This window comes from Oncorhynchus gorbuscha, linkage group LG04, assembly GCF_021184085.1.
Source record: "Oncorhynchus gorbuscha isolate QuinsamMale2020 ecotype Even-year linkage group LG04, OgorEven_v1.0, whole genome shotgun sequence".
NCBI classification, from domain to species: domain Eukaryota; kingdom Metazoa; phylum Chordata; class Actinopteri; order Salmoniformes; family Salmonidae; genus Oncorhynchus; species Oncorhynchus gorbuscha.
Genome location: NC_060176.1, coordinates 1,854,101 through 1,872,222, shown reverse-complemented (window position 1 = coordinate 1,872,222; position 18,122 = coordinate 1,854,101). Strand labels below are relative to the sequence as shown.

The window sequence follows — 18,122 nt, the reverse complement described above, 5'->3', positions numbered from 1 at the left end:
TCTACCCTTCCTTGGTTCCTTGCTTTCATTACTGACAGCTGAAAGGACTGGTGACATCTCTCCACAATGCTTCCTGCTTCTACCTAGCATCTCGGCCTAATGAAAGGATGAGGGAAGGAAGCTATTGTAATTCCAGAGACTATATAAAAACGGAAGACTACTGAACCACAGCCACCATATCCAGTTCAATACAACCCAATGACTGCATCTAGAAGGCAAGGGTCACATTCCCCTTCTCAGACGTTGCATGCATCAACCAATGGTTGCGTGCCACGTCACCGAGTGCTATCGACAGATTGCTATAACGTGGTTAGCTGAGACATAAAATACCTAACCAGGCGTTGTAAGATCTGGCATGCATCTGCAAGTTAGTCAGCCTGGAACTCTGTACCTATTTCTCAGTGAACCTCCTCCCTGGTGTGGTTCACATTAGCCTTCTGATTCTACAGTTAACAGATCTAACATGTAACGGTACAGTGGAATGTTTTGGTTGCCAACATGCTGCCCAAATATGAGCCTGTGTGAAGGGTTTGTCCCTAAGACAGGGAAACTCCCTCGAACTATGAAAAGAAATGGTTTAACAGCACCACTTAGTGGTCATTCAGGGTACAGACTTACATAGAATTCTATCCAAAGCCGATATACATAAGTGGGCATAGCCGACATTTTCATATAGGTTTCCCCAATTGGAATTGAACCTGCAACACTGGCATCTCTAGAACCATGCTCTTGCAAACCGAGCCACACAGACAAGAAAATCAGTGATGTTTCATTGCCATTAATGGCCAAATCAGCAGGCATAGACAGTGAAGCAAAGGGATAATAACAATCTTTATTAAACAATGTAATTATTGTACAATGACATAACAGAACTAATAAGCTGGTTTATTTACAATGTTGATGTATCAGTTGCTGCCTGTGGAGCCAAATCCTCCAGCCCCACGCTCAGTCTCATCCAGAGTCTGAAACAGAGGGAAGACACAGTTAATACTACAACACTGGAGCGAAGGGTATTTTAGTGACTTTATGCGAACGAGCCCAGTTTTCCCAAACACAGATTTAGCCTAGTCCAGGACGAAAAGTATGTTCAATGGAAATTGTTAAAGTGAAGAGGTTAAGTCCAGGACGATGCTCGACCAGAGTCGAGAAAAACAGCCCTAAGGGCTCAAGGCTCATTCTCACAGAAATAAGATGCACTTTAAAAATCGACATTTCAGTCTCAAGTTTAAATGAAATGAGACAGCTTGACAAGGTGTGTCCATTTAAGGTTTGTGTGAATTGGATCGTAAAGCTGTGATCAGCAATTCACCACTAGGTCTGAGCATGTATGGTAACACTATAAATGGTCATATTCAGTCTATAGAGAAGTGTGAAGTACCTTTAGCTCCTGTAGGTCTGGGTAGCAGATCCTCTCGCACACCAGCTGAGCCACACGGTCCCTTTTTTCACTGGGACACAGAAAGAAACACCATCACTCTATAGGTCACCCAGTTTCCCCAACACCTTCACTACAATGTTTCACTGGAAAACAGATCTCAATGTGAAATGCATTTGGATTGAGAAATCAGTAAAACAAGTGTTCAGTTTCTGATGAGGCATTTAAGTTTTTTTTTTTTCAAAGAGCAAAGGTATATAATTAACGTAAAAGTAATAAAAAAATAAATGGATGTACCAACTGCAGATGGTCCCTTTTAATCATGGATACAAAGTGCTTTCAATGCTTTGAGTTTGGAAAGGTGTACGTGAATGATTATTTGTAAAGCTCACCTTCAAAGGTTACCTTGCTGAAGTTGAACAGCACCACCCCCACATTACCTCTATAGTCCTCATCCACTACTCCAGCTGGGGGGGGAGACAGGCACTCCAGTTAGCCTAGCTGTCATGTCAGTTCTATGTTCTAGACTCTGGTTAGAACAGCCAAAGAGTGACTTGGGTTCATGAAATCTCCATCAGAACTATGGTTACCACTTTCCTGCCATTTTTATAACCCATCTCTTAGGAAAAATGTTATATTAATATCTTAAGGTCAAAAAGTAAACTCACCCCAACATCGATGAAGTGTTTTGCAGCCAGGCCAGACCGTGGTGCTGTGAAAAAAAAAATACATCAAATGACTAAACTCCATAATGTTTTATGCTGGAGAAAAGTGAAGGAGATGAGAAAGAGGGGTTGAACGAGATGAGTGTGAAAGTAGTCTCCATTGACGTGTTGCATTGTGGGTAAATTGTGACTGACTGATCTACCAATAACAATGAGTAGTTATTTATGTTGCAAGGTGATTTGTCGGTAGGCAGTCAGTCATCTGCACTTTCAGTTGTAATGAGGGGGTTTGATTAATCTTCCCGGATGCCTGTGTAGGCATGTATTGCACCAGCTGAAAGTTGATTGCATTAGATTTGAAACTGGGCTTGCCTCCCAGGCATCCTGCTCTGGCTGACTGCAATGTTTGCTCAAAACAAAAGTGACATAATTAAGCATGTAGTAATTAGTAGGATTCTGTGTTGCCATGCAAAATTGATCGCTTTCTGCCTTCCCAATGAAAAGTAGTTAGAAAATTCAAACATTTATTTTATGTAAAAGAGATGTAGGTTTCTGGTTCAACCCAGGTCAAAGTAAAATAACTCCCTCACTGTCAAGTCAAACAATACCCAGAGAGACCCACCCCCACATACCCGTAGACCAGGGTGCAATTACATGTATTCTTTAAAAACATTTAAGTTTGTGTCCTGGTACCCTACTCACCCACTCTGCCATAGCAGCCTGACGGAACTGCTATCTGGAGGTCAGTCTTCACGATAGCCTTGTCCATAGGACCAATACTGTAGTCATAGGCACTGTTAGAAAAAACATCAACAGGTGGCTTACAGTCACTAATTTACAAAGGCAGTGACCTACATCTAACTCCCATCCCATCGTTAGTAGGAGGAGCAGGCTAGCACTACCGTTTGCCAACTTTTCTCCTGTTAAAGTTGGTCATATAAACATGAAGCAAGACTAGGCTACCTAGTTAGGTAACTTGAGATGAAGACATTATGCATAGTCGTTTGCTAACTACAGTTTTACTTTTGATTGATAGCTGAAAAATAAACAGACACGTGCAGTATACACCCACTGAAACGTATTGAATTCAAGTAACGTTATCTTGCTTATGTGAATAGCAAGCTAGCGAAGTAAATACAAGCCAGTAAAATGTACAGCGTTCAAATCACTTCCAGTGACCATGTCCCGGACTCTGACCCACCTGAACAGGTCGTAGCCTGCAGCTTTAGCAGAGCCCCGGGTAGGAGCAGTGGCATGTTCAGACAACTTGGAGAACTTCAGCACGGATATCACATTCTCTGCATGTGGCTTTGTCCTCTTCAGTGGAGAAACTTCTGCGGCGTCTATCACTTCTGAGCAAGGCATGTTCACAAAGTTTGTGGTAAGAAAGTTGAGTTAATTCCGAAATAATAAAATTGCTATGGTTAGTTTACTAACGTTAGCTAAATAGTTCAAATATGGCGAGTTGTTGCTCCTTCTCTGAATCTTATTCGGAAGCACACATTCCCGCCAATTTCAATTGAATCTGCCTCCCCGTAGTTGAAAAAAAGAAAATCTCGCGAGAGTTCTGACATCTTGACCAGCTGTGAGCTGAATGACAGGAAAGCTTTAGTTTACTAATCCTTGAATGATGCATCTTGATTTCGGTAAAACACTCGACTACAAATCTGACAACAGTACAATTACCGGTACCTACACATTTATTAACTACACATCATGTTAATACTAAAGTTGATAATACAACAACCAGTTAGCATAGCAAAGTAGCTAGCTGCTAGTGCTAGCAAACATGAGCTATTACTGAAAAGCAATGTAGCTAGCCAACGAGCTACCTTCATTCTCGCATCCTTTTCTCCTGGCCAGAGTGGGAGAATGCAGATAAAATGTTCTGTGTGAGAGTACTGAAGACTGGGCAGCGATAATCGAAGAACACCGCCAGTAGAGCCTCTGCTTTGCAAAGAAGTGGTCCATCTTGTTAAAGATACAGTCCTCCCCGGCTGCGGCATCCGCTACAGCGCCTTCAGAAAGTATTCATACCCCTTGACTTATTCCACATGTTGTGTTACAGACCGAATTCCAAATTGATTACATCTTTTTTTCCTCTCACCCATCTATACACAATATCCCATAACTACAAAGTGAAAATATGTTTATACATTTTTGCTAATGTATTGACAATTAAATACAGGCAGAGTGAGTATTGGTTAAGTGGGACATTTAAGCTTTGTAATGAATATCTTAAAATGTGTACAATAACATAACCAACAATCAATGGTTGTGTGTTAGTCATTTTAATTCGGAACTGGAATAAACTGATTGATCACATCACACAGGTGTATAACAGAACACACACACAGGCTCAGTTTGATAGTGCACCCCTAAGTAACAGTGCAAATGAAAAATGATCAGGCCTACTGTACAAAGTATTGTTGAAAAAAAGGTCTAGGTTGTAACTGTTGCTGTTAACATACAATACATATATTTTATTCTAAACTGGATTAAACATACAGTCCTAATGAGAGGTGTGTGGGTGGTTGAAGTTTTCAACATGCATGTCTCAGCATTGAGCCTGTTTTTGAACTCTGTTTTTTAGTTTTTAAGTATGCCAGGGTTGAGAACCCTGACTCGCATAGGTATGTTGTGCCAAACTAGCTTAGAACATTACTGCTTTTTCAGTCTAGACAGGAGACTGCTTCCTGCTGTAGATGAGCAACCCAGAACTGAGTGTTTGCCTCAAAAAGCATCTTGCTTCAATTAGTTTATTCAGAATAAAATATGTAGTATTTAGTATTTTACTAGCAACAGTTCCAACCTAAACTCATTTAACAATATTTCTAGAGTAATATGTACAGTATAGTAGGCCTGATAATGTTTAATCTTCACCTGTACTGTTTCTTAGGGTTGCACTATCAGTAGCTAGCTAGCTTGCTTTGGCTAATGTTAGCTAGCTATTAGCTGAGTACAAGGGGATTGTTTGAGAGAAACTCTACTACAATGACAGATAGCACTCCCTTATTTCTGCTTATCATCATCCCCTGTTATAAAATGACAACAATGCCGTGCTAATTGACTTACTTTCCCACTGTCGAAGCACGGTTTCCTGATGCATTCTGCCCTGTTCTGAGTTTACCGTCATGCTGTGGGTGTTTGGTCAAGACCTGTCGTTTTAATTTGTTCGTTTTGAACATTACTAAGCACTTCCCTGCACAAAACACATTTTGGGCGCTCCTCGTTATTTATCAAAGTTTGAATTAAACCAAGCTAGAGAAACGCATCACTGTATTTTCGTTTCATGACGATTGAGTTCGTCAGAATTTGTGGCTAGTTTGAGTCCATTTGATGATGGCGAGTGGGAATTACATGTTGACAGGCTTGTCAGGTTAGGTTGGCTAAGAGTTTCAAAACACTTGCAAGTGAAAATTTGTAATTACTTTTTTCAAGTGTCAAATGTCATTTTGTCCAGTGTGTGATTTGGTTTGATTTGATCGCCTGTTATGGGCATTTTTACACGCGTTCTTTACACCTGTCCAGAGGGCATTTACAGGTGATTAGGTTTGAATATTGTAATTTCAGACGCGTGAAATTGTGCCAAGGATTTGGAACGAACGAAGCCAGGCGGAAATGGAGTCCCTAGAGAAAGAACGAGATGGGTGTCAGGAGTGGGGCAGCAGTATTATCATAAGGAGACGTATACTTGTAAACTGGAGGAGGAATGGAGGGAAGAAGGATGTAAGCTTGAGTCGGATAAAAATGGTCGGAAAAAGGGAGATGGTTTGTTAAAGTAAAATGGTAGAAAGTGTAAGCAGATGGAGCTGGAGAAATTTAAGTGAATGAGGGTGAAGTTACCCAGAGACCGAGGTATGCTCCCAGAATCAGGAAAAACACAAGTCTGTGACACAGTATTGCCAACTCCTCAGTAAGGAAAGTAGCTATTGGCTGTCCTAATGTAGCTAGAAGTCGCAAAATGGCGTCATCACCAAATTTGCATAATTGGTCATGTAATTGTGATGGATGCTGTAGGAGAGAGGAATAATGTGTGGGGGAGACAAAAAGTGAGTAAAAAAAACTAAATATGTTTAGAACTACAAATGAACTTTCTTCTGTCGATTCTTGTTTTTTGTAATGTCCCAATTCCAACCCTCCTCCTTTATCCGGGCTTGGGACCGGCAAAAGCGACCTAAAAGAGACACTGGCAGAGTTACTTCGTTTTTTCTTAATTTGGTTTGGTTTTTAACCTTATGGTCCACTTAGGAGCCTACAACAAGTCACAGTAAAACATGAACATCTTTAACCATTACTTAAAAAATATTTAAAAAATGGTATACAATCAACATTAACAATCTAAATGGACAAAAAAGAGACAATAGAAAAAACTGTCAAAGGCAATGTGAGAAAATTATGGTAACTAGTCTGGCCCAAATTCAGGTTTTTAATTTTTAAAAAAATGTAACCCAGTGCGGGATCAGTCAGCGGCAGCTTCCAGCATGCGCGATTCATTTGCAGTCTGGATGCAGAGGGTGAACATCTCCTGCTCTGACTGTGGGTGCTTTGTGGGGGGGTGGGGCCACGGCATCACGCGCTCCTCGTTGAGAAGAGTAAGAACGATATGTGGCTTTCACGTCAGAGTCTCCAAAAGTCTCAAATAACACCAGAAAAAGTTGCTAGATTTGTTGCTAGTCGCTTTTTCAAAATGTGTCGCTAGAGGGGTCTGAATACTCGCTAAATATAGCTACAAAGTCGCTAAGTTGGCAACACTGCTGTGACAGTAGGAGTGAAGTTTATTGAGAAAGTGGACTCTTGCCCTTTGGCTGATCCATTTGTGGTTGCACGGTGTGTGAAAAAAAGAGTTGGGTCATGTGGAATCAGTGAGGGAAACCAGAAGTGGTCTAGTGATAAGTGTGTTTCTGTTGGGTAGAGGGAGAATGCGCTCGGAGTAAAACGAATGGTGGCAAGAAAAGTTCATTGTTTTGTTCTCAAAAGGGCACCAATGAAAGGAGTGATAACTGGGGTAGCAGTAAATATAACAGTTGACCAGCTGAGGGATAAGATTTCCAGTGTATCAGATGTTAGTCGTTTGATGCGGAAAGAGTGGGGAAACAGAGGATACATTGTGTCTGTTTTGAGTTTTGATGTTTAGTCTTTGCCCGACAAAGTGAAGTTAGGATATGTTATCCTGTATGTTCCGAATACATTACGATGTTACGGGTGTCAAGCTTATGGGCATGTGGCAGCAGTGTGTAGGAGGAAGGGTTCAAGGTGTGAGAAATGTTCAGAAGGGCATGAGACAAAGGAATGTGTACTATTGGGGAATGTGTTAATTGTAGGGGTGCCCATGGAGCTGGGGATCAGAAATGTCCCGAGCGAGAGAGGCAGGTTGAGGTTTCAGGTTAGAGTAGAGCCATACCAGTACAGAGTAAGATTGGATTTTTAGCATTTATAAAAATGGTTACCAATTGTATTGCAGGGATGGATCGGAAGTCACGTAAAATTGAGTTTGTGGTGGCAGCTGCAGAGAGGTATTTGGGTGTGCGACATTTGACATCAGAAGAGTTACAAGATGTGTTAGGTGGCGATGTCCCATTCTTTCAAGATAATGGCATGAGGTAGGAATAAATACATTTAATTAGTGGAGTAGGGTAGTGTTCATTTTTATTTTATATGATTTTGAAATTAGTGAGTAGTGTTAGATGGTAGGGTATTTATTTAGTACATATTTTTTTTCAAGCAAAGAATAAGGGTGTTGTACTACAGTCTAGTAGGTGGCGGTAATGCAACAAATTGGATGCAAACCGCCGTTAAACCTCAGAAGAAGAAGAAGAAATTGTGCCCTTTCACACGTTCTGAACGTCTGTGTAGTAACAGGTACATTTCATGTGTCGGAAAGTACCAGATTGTAGCACATTGACTTTGACTTCCGGCCTGTTGCGATGAATCGCTTTCCCAGGTAGGGAGGAGATGTTTCTAAATATGGATCAAATTGTTACAATTAGTAATTTACAGAATGCAAGGCGTTGGTGAGAAAAATTTAGGGAGAAATTAAAACGACTTTTTCCACATAGCGTTACAACTACAAAGCTGACGCTGGCTAGCTAGCTTATTTTCATTGAAATAGCATGGCTAGTTAGCTAGCAATAGTATTTAGTCTAGCCTGGTATATGGACAATATACCACGGATAAGGGCTGTTATGCTCAATGCGGGGTGCCTGGATACAGCCCTTAGCCGTGGTATATTGGCCATATACCACAAACCCCCAAGGTGCCTTATTGCTATATAACTGGTTACCAACGTAATTACAACAGTAAACAAGTAATATTGACTCACCCGTAGTATACGGTCTGATATACCATATCTTGCTATCTGTCTCATGTTGTACCGATCATCAACATGAACAAGATTGAATTCTGTTGAATTGGCAACTGATTAAATTCTTGTTAAGATGTTGCTGTTCAGAATGACATGTTTATGACTGTTGATGTTCACAGGAATCTCCAAATACTATGTTGAATGAGCACCGCGGATGAGAGGGGAGGAAAACAGACAGCTTCTTTCTACCACACCTTCACGAAGTCACATACAATGTTTGCTTCATGAACAATTGTTACATCAGAAATAAATACAAAATTATTTTAGTTTGTTCTGTTTCAGTTTTTTTTTTTATGCTGGATGTGAGTAATTTAGCAGGTCCATAGTATAATGTATTGTTTTGAAACTTTTATTTAAATATATATTCAGTCAAAACTCACTTTTTGCTAAAATAATGTGTTTTCTGTTACTTTTTACATACTGATACAGTCTCATTAGTTTTGAGATAGACTATGATTGGGTAATGTCTACTGTAAATGTCTACTACCCTTTTTTAAATGTTTATGATTGAAATTAGCACAGTTTTTAAATGGTTTGTTTCTACTGTCTGGTGTGGAAGTGGGCAGTATGGATACATTGGAGGAGGAAGGGAGAATGAATGAAAAATCAGAACTTGGACAATGTCAGGGAATAAATAGGTAAATGTCCAGCCTATCAATGACAAAATAAACGGGTTCAGAGGTAGCTGTCATGTCTTTGGCATCATTAAAGTTAACTGTTATTTTATCAAATAAATTATCTTATTAAACTAATCATGTAAATGTAATTAACTAGGAAGTCGGGGCACCAAGGAAAATCTTCAGTTTACAAAGTTATAATTTTCCTAATTTAACTCTTCAGATATTATTATATGTGATCAATTAGTCTTCTAATGAATTATTATTTGCCTCACGTTAGTCTCATTCCAAACGTCGTAAATTGTTGGTTATCTGCACAAACCCAGCTTTTACTATGAATCATCCATACACCAATTGTCTTAATCATTTATTTACTAACTAAATATTCACAGAAATACATAAACAAACAAGTAGATATGGATACCAGGAAATGATAGGGAGGTTCCCTTGTGGGCTAAGCTGATATGACTGCTTGGTGGACAAAGGGAAGTGGGTGTGGACTGAGAAGGGGGCGAAAGACAAAAGGGACACTACACAGTTGATAATTGAAATTCTAATTCTTTGCACATGAACTCTCACTCATTCGGGAATAATTGGGATCAATATATATTTACACCTAGTGTGTTGTCGTGATCTCTGTTGGAATCGTCAGTCCTTCTGTTGGAATGTTCATCAGAGCATCTCCGCTTCCCTGAAGTATTTTGTGGTTAGAATGGATACTTCAGAGTACCATTCAGAAATGTTCTTATAGAATAGATGTTTCGGCGGTTGTCGATCTTCGCATCTCAGGTTGACATAATTTCTAGCTGCAGACTAATAATTTGTATCAAAGATTTGCTCTTATTCTGTCGGGATCGATAGTCTCAGATTTTAATCATTTCCTGTTGTGTAGTCAATGCTCTACGTGGTATGGTTAGGAATTCAACAACCATTACAACCTTAGCTTAGACTGAGGTTTCTGTGGTCTCTACTCAAACCTTTGCCCCCTCTACTGACCGAGGTATGCATGGTCTGAAGAGGATTTCTTCAGGTGGGTTTTTTATTCGTAACAGTAGAAAAGGGCTGTTCCATGATGCCAGATCATGTCTGTGCTCACAGGGCCAATGACTTGGTTAAACTTTAAAGGGAATACAATTCTCTCACATTAAAAGGTTTAACATCACCTTGCATAATTTCACAAATAGTTTAATCTTTACTCATTAATTTGATACAATAATTAGATGCAAACCTCATAACGGAGGCACCTGTATAAACAGAGTTATGGTAATGTGGCTGTATTGTCTTTCATGAGGTCACAAACATGAAACAAAACTGACCGGGTCGTAGCTGGCTTCTCCACCGACCATTTTCACATTCTCCAAAACATGGATATTGTTCAGTTCTCAAGTTCTGTGATGTAGAAGAAGTTCCTTTGTTCTACTGTGAAACTCTATATACTGCATGGCCAGGAGGAGAGAGTCTCCTCCAGGAATTTACGACCTGAGATAACAGAACCTGGGTGTAGGAGAGAGGAGGATGCCACGATCTATACCCAGAAAGGGCCACGCCATGACATAGCCTTAACATGCAAATATCTAATGTTATCTTATGTACTGGACAGAGGCTAGCCAGCTAATCTCAAAACATTGGATTACCAACTTGAGCAGTGACGTATCAGTTTGCAGCACATTTTCACATGGACATATATACACTGAAGAAAAATATAAATGCATCATGTAAAGTGATGCCAGACAGTTTCCATATGCACAAAAAGCTTATTTCTCTCAAATGTTGCACCCTGGACCTTCCTCCACTGCCTCCATAACAGTTCATCAATTCCTTTTTAGAAAACATTTTAATCTGGTCTTTGTGGTTTGGAAAGCATAGTGACTATTATTGTTTTCATTTATTTATCAAACAAATGGAGTTTTGGAAAAGTAGGTACTTTTCACCAGACAATCCCATCTGGTGGATGGAAAGTGTTGTATATATTTTTTTCACATGGACATAGAGCTTGATAGATGATGAAAAATGATGGATAGCTAATTCAAATAAATACCTTTATGAATTATGAAGCCTTTATGTGTTTTTTTCAATGCATCAATACATCAAAAAAAAATTTTTTTTTTTAATCACAAAATGTGTCATTATCTACCAAATAAGTTGTTTTCTGAAATTATTAAAAAGCTGCTACTATTAAAAAGCTAACTACAAAAACACAATTCCTTACCCAATAGGCTAAACAGGTGTAATGAACACGTGTAAATATGTGCCCATAACAAGCATTCTAATCACCTGTAAATGCACACTGGACAGGCATAATGCACAATGACAGTAAAACAGTCATTGAAATTGTTGAGGGGTGATGTCTTTCTGGTTTCATTCTACAAAAGGTTCTTTAGGGTCTAGTTTGAAGTTGGTGTACAAACCCAAAAGTAAAAGATGCAAAAACAAAACTTAAGAACGGGAAGCATAGAAATAGCATACATAGAATAGATCTACCACTTCTTAGACTTGCTTTCAAGTCGAAGGATAGAAAATTGAGTTAAAGATCTATGTTAATTTGGTCAGGTTGCCCAAAAATTTACATAATGCCACTTTAATGTTCCACAAAAGTATCATAAAAATATTGAAATTATGCAAATACTCTCTAATTTATCCTTCTTTACAATAAAGTAGTAAGTGTTCCACTTTGCTAATCAAGGTGTCCCAATTTGCCATTATTGACTGAAAAAATGTGGTCTCAGGACAATGTGTTTGAAAAAGTCACCATCCTATATTTAATATTTATTTATTTTGTATAAGTTAATGGAGTTCTTAAGCTATTTAGAATGGTATCGTGTTGGGGGTTAAGACGTCTAGGGTGTCAGGTAGGGTGGAGGTGATTATGGTCCTTGACTAGTCTCTCAAAGCACTTCATGATGACGGAAGTGAGTGCTCCGGGGCTGTAGTCGTTTAGCTCAGTTACCTTAGCTTTCTTGGGAACAGGAACAATGGTGGCCCTCTTGAAGCATGTGGGAACAACAGACTGGGATAGGGATTGATTGAATATGTCCGTAAACACACCAGCCAGCTGGTCTGCACATGCTCTGAGGGCGCGGCTGGGGATGCCGTCTGGGCCTGCAGCCTTGCGAGGATTGACACGTTTAAATGTTTTCCTCATGACGGCTGCAGTGAAGGAGAGACCGCATGTTTTTGTTGCGGGCCGTGTCAGTGGCACTGTATTGTCCTCAAAGCGGGCAAAAAGTTATTTAGTCTGCCTGGGAGCAAGACATCCTGGTCCGTGACGGGGCTGGTTTTCTTTTTGTAATCCGTGATTGACTGTAGACCCTGTCACATGCCTCTTGTGTCTGAGCCGTTGAATTGAGATTCTACTTTGTCTCTATACTGACGCTTAGCTTGTTTGATTGCCTTGCGGAGGGAATAGCTACACCGTTTGTATTCTGTCATGTTTCCGGTCATCTTGCCCTGATTAAAGGCAGTGGTTCACGCTTTCAGTTTCACGCAAATGCTGCCATCAATCCACGGTTTCTGGTTAGGGAATGTTTTAATCGTTGCTATGGGAACGACATCTTCAACGCAGGTTCTAATGAACTCGCTCACCGAATCAGCGTATTCGTCAATGTTGTTGTCTGACGCAATATGTAAGGAAAATATTTGTATATATTTTTTAATGTTTGGCTCACATAATATAATTTAAAAGTATGCATTACGGTGTCTATAATATTCTAAATGTGGCAAAAATAAATGTAGACATTAATAAATCCCAAATATGTTTTACTATCGTGTTGGCGTGCCAAGATGGAGGTTCAGTGGCTTCAACACAGCGCCCCCTATCTGTCATCAAGTGTATATATAAATCATTGCCAATAACCAAGGACCCAACTATTGTATTATTCCGCATTATGTTCTATATTTCTACATTTGAGAATAATGTAACCAACCTATTGACTTCTAATGTAATGTGTCTGACCGTCTTGATGGACATAAATTATGAGGAAAAATAAGAGTAACTCAACATTTTATTCCTTCTTCATAATACATTAATTAAAATATGACAGTTAAATATGATAAGGACTGAGTCTTATAAAAGACAATGGTTAAAACACAGAAATAAATCAAGCATTTCTATATTGAAAATATACAGCACATAAGTTGATTTACATTTTCCTGTTCTGTTTGATAGATTTTCATCACAGTGTGTGTGTGTGTGTGCGTGCGTGTGTGTGCATTAAGGTAGTAAGAGATCCCTTCATTATTTCCCGAGACACTCAACTAGTAGCTACTTGTGTTGAATATACACATCTATACAAAGTAGTATACAGTATTTTTCAATGGATATCAAACAAATCTTTTTTTATTTTAAATCAAGTTATCAACGCCGCTAGTAGCATTTGAATATAATTTTAATTTTTAAAAATTATATGTTGATCACTTTTTGCATAGGTCATTTGTTTGCTATAATGTTCATTTCCTAGAACACCATCATATTTGTGCGTACTAGCCTACATACACAGTGTACAAAACATTAAGGACACCATCTTGAGTTGTCCGCGGAACAGCCTCAATTAGCATTCCACAGGAATGCTGGCCCATGTTGACTCCAATGCTTTCCACAGTTGTGTCAAGTTGGCTGGATGTTCTTAGGGTGGTGGACCTTTCTTGATACACACAGGAAACTGTTGAGTGGGAAAAACCCAACAGCGTTGCAGTTCTTGACCCAAACGACTGCGCCTGGCACTTACTACCATACCCCGTTCAAAGGGACTTACTACCATACCCCGTTCAAAGGGACTTACTACCAGACCCCGTTCAAAGGGACTTTTTGTCTTGGCCATTCACCCTCTGAATGGCACTCATACACAATCCATGTCTCAATTGTCTTAAGGCTTAAAAATCCTTCTTTAACCTGTCTCCTCCGGGTTCATCTACACTGATTGAAGTGGATTTAACAAGTGACATCAATAAGGGATCATAGCTTTCACCTGGATTCACCTGGTCAGTCTATGTCATGGAAAGAGCAGGTGTTCTTAATGTTTTGTGTACTCAGTGTGTATCATCTGTTGTTCCCCCAAAAGAAGAGTTATACATATAGGCTAGCTACAAGCAGCAATGACCTGGGACCAAGACTTTTGACTCTTCCTCAAATATTTTGCCCTTATTTAAGTCATCAAATTCAGCCACAAAGCCAACTCAGTGTCTAGGGATGTCTATCTGAAAGCAGCAATGGTGGGATTTGAACCTGGGCCGCCATGGGTTGGCATGTACAAGACGAAGGCACTAGCCCATGCAGGCCTCAGGGTTGAGAACTATGGAGGAGTCTGTATGTATGAACTACAGGTTCTGGTCTTGACTCAATCTTTTGCTCTTACACCAATCTCATAATATAGAATAATATCATTTATGCCATTTATCAGACACTTATATCTAAAGCAACTTACTGTCATGCGTGCCAAAAACGCTTTACATATGAATGGTCCCGGATATTGAACCCACTATCATGGCATTGCAAGCACCATGCTCTACCAACTGTGCTACAGAGGACCACTATGTGGGTAGTGGACAAGTGTATATTGAAGGAAAAAGTATACCATATTGAGATGCATAGCCAGCAGGGGGCTCCAACTAGCCTGGGACCAGTCTGTTATCTAACGTCCCAGTCCCACTCTGTGTCAAATACCAAAGATTTACCAGATGTATTGGGTCACAATTTACACCATCCCTCCAAGTTTGGTCTCTGTAGGTCGAACTATAGGTCGAACTCTTAAAATTGGAATAATAATAATAATATGTCAGAATAATAATATCCTTAACAAGAACACTAACTGTAAGTTGCTCTGGATAAGAGTATCTGTTACATGACTAATATATATAATAATAAGAGTTTTCCGGCCCGATTCAGGGTTTGGACCCCTAATTATGCACCACATGTACAATTCCAACGGGGGGCAGCATAGGCACTGGCAGTGTAATTGACCCATCCCAGGCAGTGTAATTGACCCATCCCAGGCAGTGTAATTGACCCATCCCAGGCAGTGTCCGGTCCTTGTGCCCATATATCCCTGAGTCCATATGTCTGTGTTGTGTCATCACTATTTGGGAATGCTAGACAAGACGGAAGAACCTCACTTTCTAACCTTTAACCTTTCCCATCACCTTATCTCTAACCATCACCTTTTCATTTAAACTGATAGCAAATAACTCCTGGATATTGATGAAAGTTTCTTGGTTGTCCCTTGTGGCCATCTCGTGACTGCTGAGAGGGTCGGTCTATGAGTAGAAGGTGAGGACGCTCTTGTGGTTGCCTCTGATCAACATGGTGGGAGGGAGGTTCTTGGTGAGGATGTCCAACCAGGCCATGTAGAGGTGGTCAGAGACTGAGCCTAGACGGGCGATGGGCATACTCCTGCAAAGAGGGAAGTACAGTATTAAACCTAAGTTATCTAAACAGTTGGCTATTAGCAGCAGGGTCACCACTATATGTCCGTGGGTGTCTCAGGGGGATTTCACACATGCGTCTAATACACAGTTGAAACAGGACAGATATAAGCACCAACCAGATGATTATTATTGTTGTTATTATTGTTATATACCTCAGTTAGCTTCATAGTTTTGTGACACATTGGACTATCATATTTCTGTCTTTTTTACAGAGAGATTGATAGATGATGATATGGCTCTTGTTGGTGTCTCTTATGGTCCTTCTGTAGCTCAGTTGGTAGCTCAGTTGGTAGAGCATGGCGCTTGTAATGCCAGGGTAGTGGGTTCGATTCCGGGACCACCCATACGTAGAATGTATGCACACATGACTGTAAGTCGCTTTGGCATATATTATTATATTATATATATTCTTATAATTAGGGCCTAGAGTTTTCCTGAATACTTGGTGACCTGACCAGGAAAAACCCTACAGTATATTGTACTTACACTATGATGAGGTTGGCAGCTCGGGAGTTCTCCTGCAGTAGTTCATTCAGCCTGACCTGGAGGTTGGTCTGGAGGAGAGAGGACACAAAGTGGTGGTGGGCCACATGGTTGGTATGACAACCATGTAATGCTTCAGTGAAAACACAGCTGTCTACTTCTGTTGCTACTGCATCATGGGACTGTTGGATTCTATTGTCCAGATGAATACATTACATTCTACTACAAGAAGATAGAGTTGAGCACAGTGCTTGATGTGGACTGAAAAAGGTTCCGGTACTCATTTTGGGTGCAGTTACTGTTTATATTTAGGTGCAGGAGCTCCACAATACTTGGGAGCTAATATTCTATAAGAGTAAAAGGAGCTCAAGCAATGGAACATTTGAGGTAGAAGTAGAAGTTATTGGTCTCTGTGGTGAGCATTGTGCAGTGGTCTGTCTCTACAAGTCTCTATGGTGAGCAGTCACTGGTCTGCCTCTAGACTCCACCTTTTCCTCGAAGGTGTCCAGCTCGGCGTCAGAGATCTTCCAGGGGTTGTCTTTCCTCAGAGCCTCGGCCAGAGTGGTGCTCTTTGACCCCTCGTGAAGACGGAACGGCTCAATCATGTCCTCAAACATCTTCCAGCTGGGGGACGAACACAGACAGGAGTTAGCTGGGTTAATCAGGTATTAGTCACTGATCCTATGACTTCAGATATCAGGAATATTCTGTTTTACCTGTTATCATTGTGCATGTTATCATTCATCTTGGCACAGAATGAAATCGACTACTCTGACACCAGAGATGGAGCAGTTTGAAGCTGAGTTGTCTTTTCTTGTGTAAATACTGAATGAGACAAAGTTCTGCATCTGTTTTATATAGTCATTAACTATCTCACTATAATAGATCCTTTATCCATTTCCTGACTGGTGTTGCTTTCGGCTGACTGCTGATCACATCCCTGACGTGTGGTTGGTCAGCTGAGAGTGACCTCACGGCTACAGTACAGAATGTCTGGAATCTCTCCCACCACAGCATGTGAGCGACAGTGTGTGTGTGTGTGTGAGCAGTCACATCTCCCCAAGTGTGTGTGTGTGTGTGTGTGTGTGTGTGTTGTGTGTGTGTGTGTGTGTGTGTGTGTGTGTGTGTGTGTGTGTGTGTTTATATTACCTGTTAGAGTTGGGGTTTTGGGTGATGTCGTCGATGACGTGGATGTCTGCATATTTGATCCTGAACTTCTCCAGCAGAGACTTCATCCTATAAACACAGACACACACAGAGGCACACACTGATCACCACTGCTATGAGCTGCGATATAACAGGTCTTATTTCCAAAGATGTGCTTGTTTAGCCAGTCTGTTTCTGCTCTCTTGCCAACTCCTTATGGAATTGTAAAGTGTGACATGACCATGGCAGAAAGGGATTAGTAACAAGTACAAACAGATCTGGGACCAGGCTAGTGGTTGTTGATGATTAGACTGTATTATCTTCCTCTATTCATAAATGATTGAAATTGATCATACGTACTCATGTCTGTCCTGCTCGACACGTCCCGGCTGGCCAGCGATGAAGATCCTCATCTTACAGTCCTTGAACTTCTTACGGGTTGTCAGGATGTAGGGCAGCAGTAGGGTTAGACCTGACCCACAGACAGAGAGAGAGAGACAGTGAGAGAGAGAGAGGCCATGAGCGAGAGAGAGACAGTGAGAGAGACAGAGTGTGTGTGTGTGAGAGAGACAGACAATGAGAGAGTGAGAGAGACAGTGAGTGAGAGAGCTAGAGACAGACAGAGAAAGTGAGAGAGACAGAGTGTGTGTGTGTGAGAGAGACAGACAGACAGAGATGAGAGACAGACAGACAGAGAAAGAGAGAGTGTGAGGGAGGAGGAAGGTAGGTAGCTATTTCAATCTATAAGCCTATTATGTGAAGATGTTGTGGTCTATAATGAAGAGTGATATAGACATGCTGTGGTCTATATAATGAAGAGTGATATAGACATGCTGTGGTCTATAATGAAGAGTGATGTAGACATGCTGTGGTCTACATAATGAAGAGGGATATAGACATGCTGTGGTCTATATAATGAAGAGTGATGTAGACATGCTGTGGTCTATAATGAAGAGTGATATAGACATGCTGTGGTCTATAATGAAGAGTGATATAGACATGCTGTGGTCTATAATGAAGAGTGATGTAGACATGCTGTGGTTTATAATGAA

The 18,122-nt window shown here is 40.5% G+C and overlaps 2 protein-coding genes and 1 long non-coding RNA gene across 4 annotated transcripts in view; 1 reads left to right on the top strand and 2 right to left on the bottom strand.

Moving 5' to 3' along the window:
• Positions 1 to 812: 812 nt before the first annotated feature.
• Positions 813 to 5,565, bottom strand: LOC124033519 (deoxyuridine 5'-triphosphate nucleotidohydrolase, mitochondrial-like). Of its 2 annotated transcripts, XM_046345538.1 has the most exons (8): positions 5,116 to 5,565; positions 3,873 to 4,058; positions 3,242 to 3,392; positions 2,743 to 2,834; positions 2,044 to 2,087; positions 1,768 to 1,843; positions 1,379 to 1,448; positions 813 to 962 (listed from the first exon to the last, which is right to left on the bottom strand). In XM_046345538.1, exons 1-7 carry the CDS (start codon positions 5,174 to 5,176, stop codon positions 1,381 to 1,383), a joined length of 678 nt encoding a protein of 225 aa, XP_046201494.1. In that variant the 5' UTR covers positions 5,177 to 5,565; the 3' UTR covers positions 813 to 962; positions 1,379 to 1,380. The 2 variants fall into 2 exon arrangements, with proteins under 2 accessions (XP_046201494.1, XP_046201496.1); XM_046345540.1 differs by lacking the exon at positions 3,873 to 4,058 and having other exon boundaries at positions 5,116 to 5,557.
• On the top strand, positions 3,177 to 8,571 carry LOC124033521. Its single transcript, XR_006838403.1, has 3 exons — positions 3,177 to 3,728; positions 3,904 to 4,067; positions 8,524 to 8,571. It is a non-coding gene; the product is annotated as an uncharacterized LOC124033521 (long non-coding RNA).
• Positions 8,572 to 13,928: 5,357 nt separating this feature from the next.
• The window catches only part of slc12a1 (solute carrier family 12 member 1), a 40,119-nt gene continuing 35,925 nt past the window's right edge, over positions 13,929 to 18,122 (bottom strand). Inside the window, exons 21-25 of the mRNA XM_046345485.1 lie at positions 17,431 to 17,666; positions 17,074 to 17,160; positions 16,413 to 16,548; positions 15,928 to 15,995; positions 13,929 to 15,406 (exon numbers count right to left, since the gene is read on the bottom strand). Coding sequence (XP_046201441.1) covers positions 15,271 to 15,406; positions 15,928 to 15,995; positions 16,413 to 16,548; positions 17,074 to 17,160; positions 17,431 to 17,666 — 663 coding nt within the window. The 3' untranslated portion in view covers positions 13,929 to 15,270. The remainder of the gene's footprint in view (positions 15,407 to 15,927; positions 15,996 to 16,412; positions 16,549 to 17,073; positions 17,161 to 17,430; positions 17,667 to 18,122) is intronic.

Excerpts from the sequence above, each read along its gene's own strand:
- LOC124033519 (XM_046345538.1), bottom strand. The coding sequence starts at position 5,176 with ATGACGGTAAACTCAGAACAGGGCAGAATGCATCAGGAAACCGTGCTT. Across the intron at positions 2,088-2,742 it reads AGGCTGCTATGGCAGAGTGG|CACCACGGTCTGGCCTGGCT; the intron begins GTGAGTAGGGTA and ends TTTTTTTCACAG. Across the intron at positions 1,449-1,767 it reads CAGCAAGGTAACCTTTGAAG|TGAAAAAAGGGACCGTGTGG; the intron begins GTGAGCTTTACA and ends TCTGTGTCCCAG.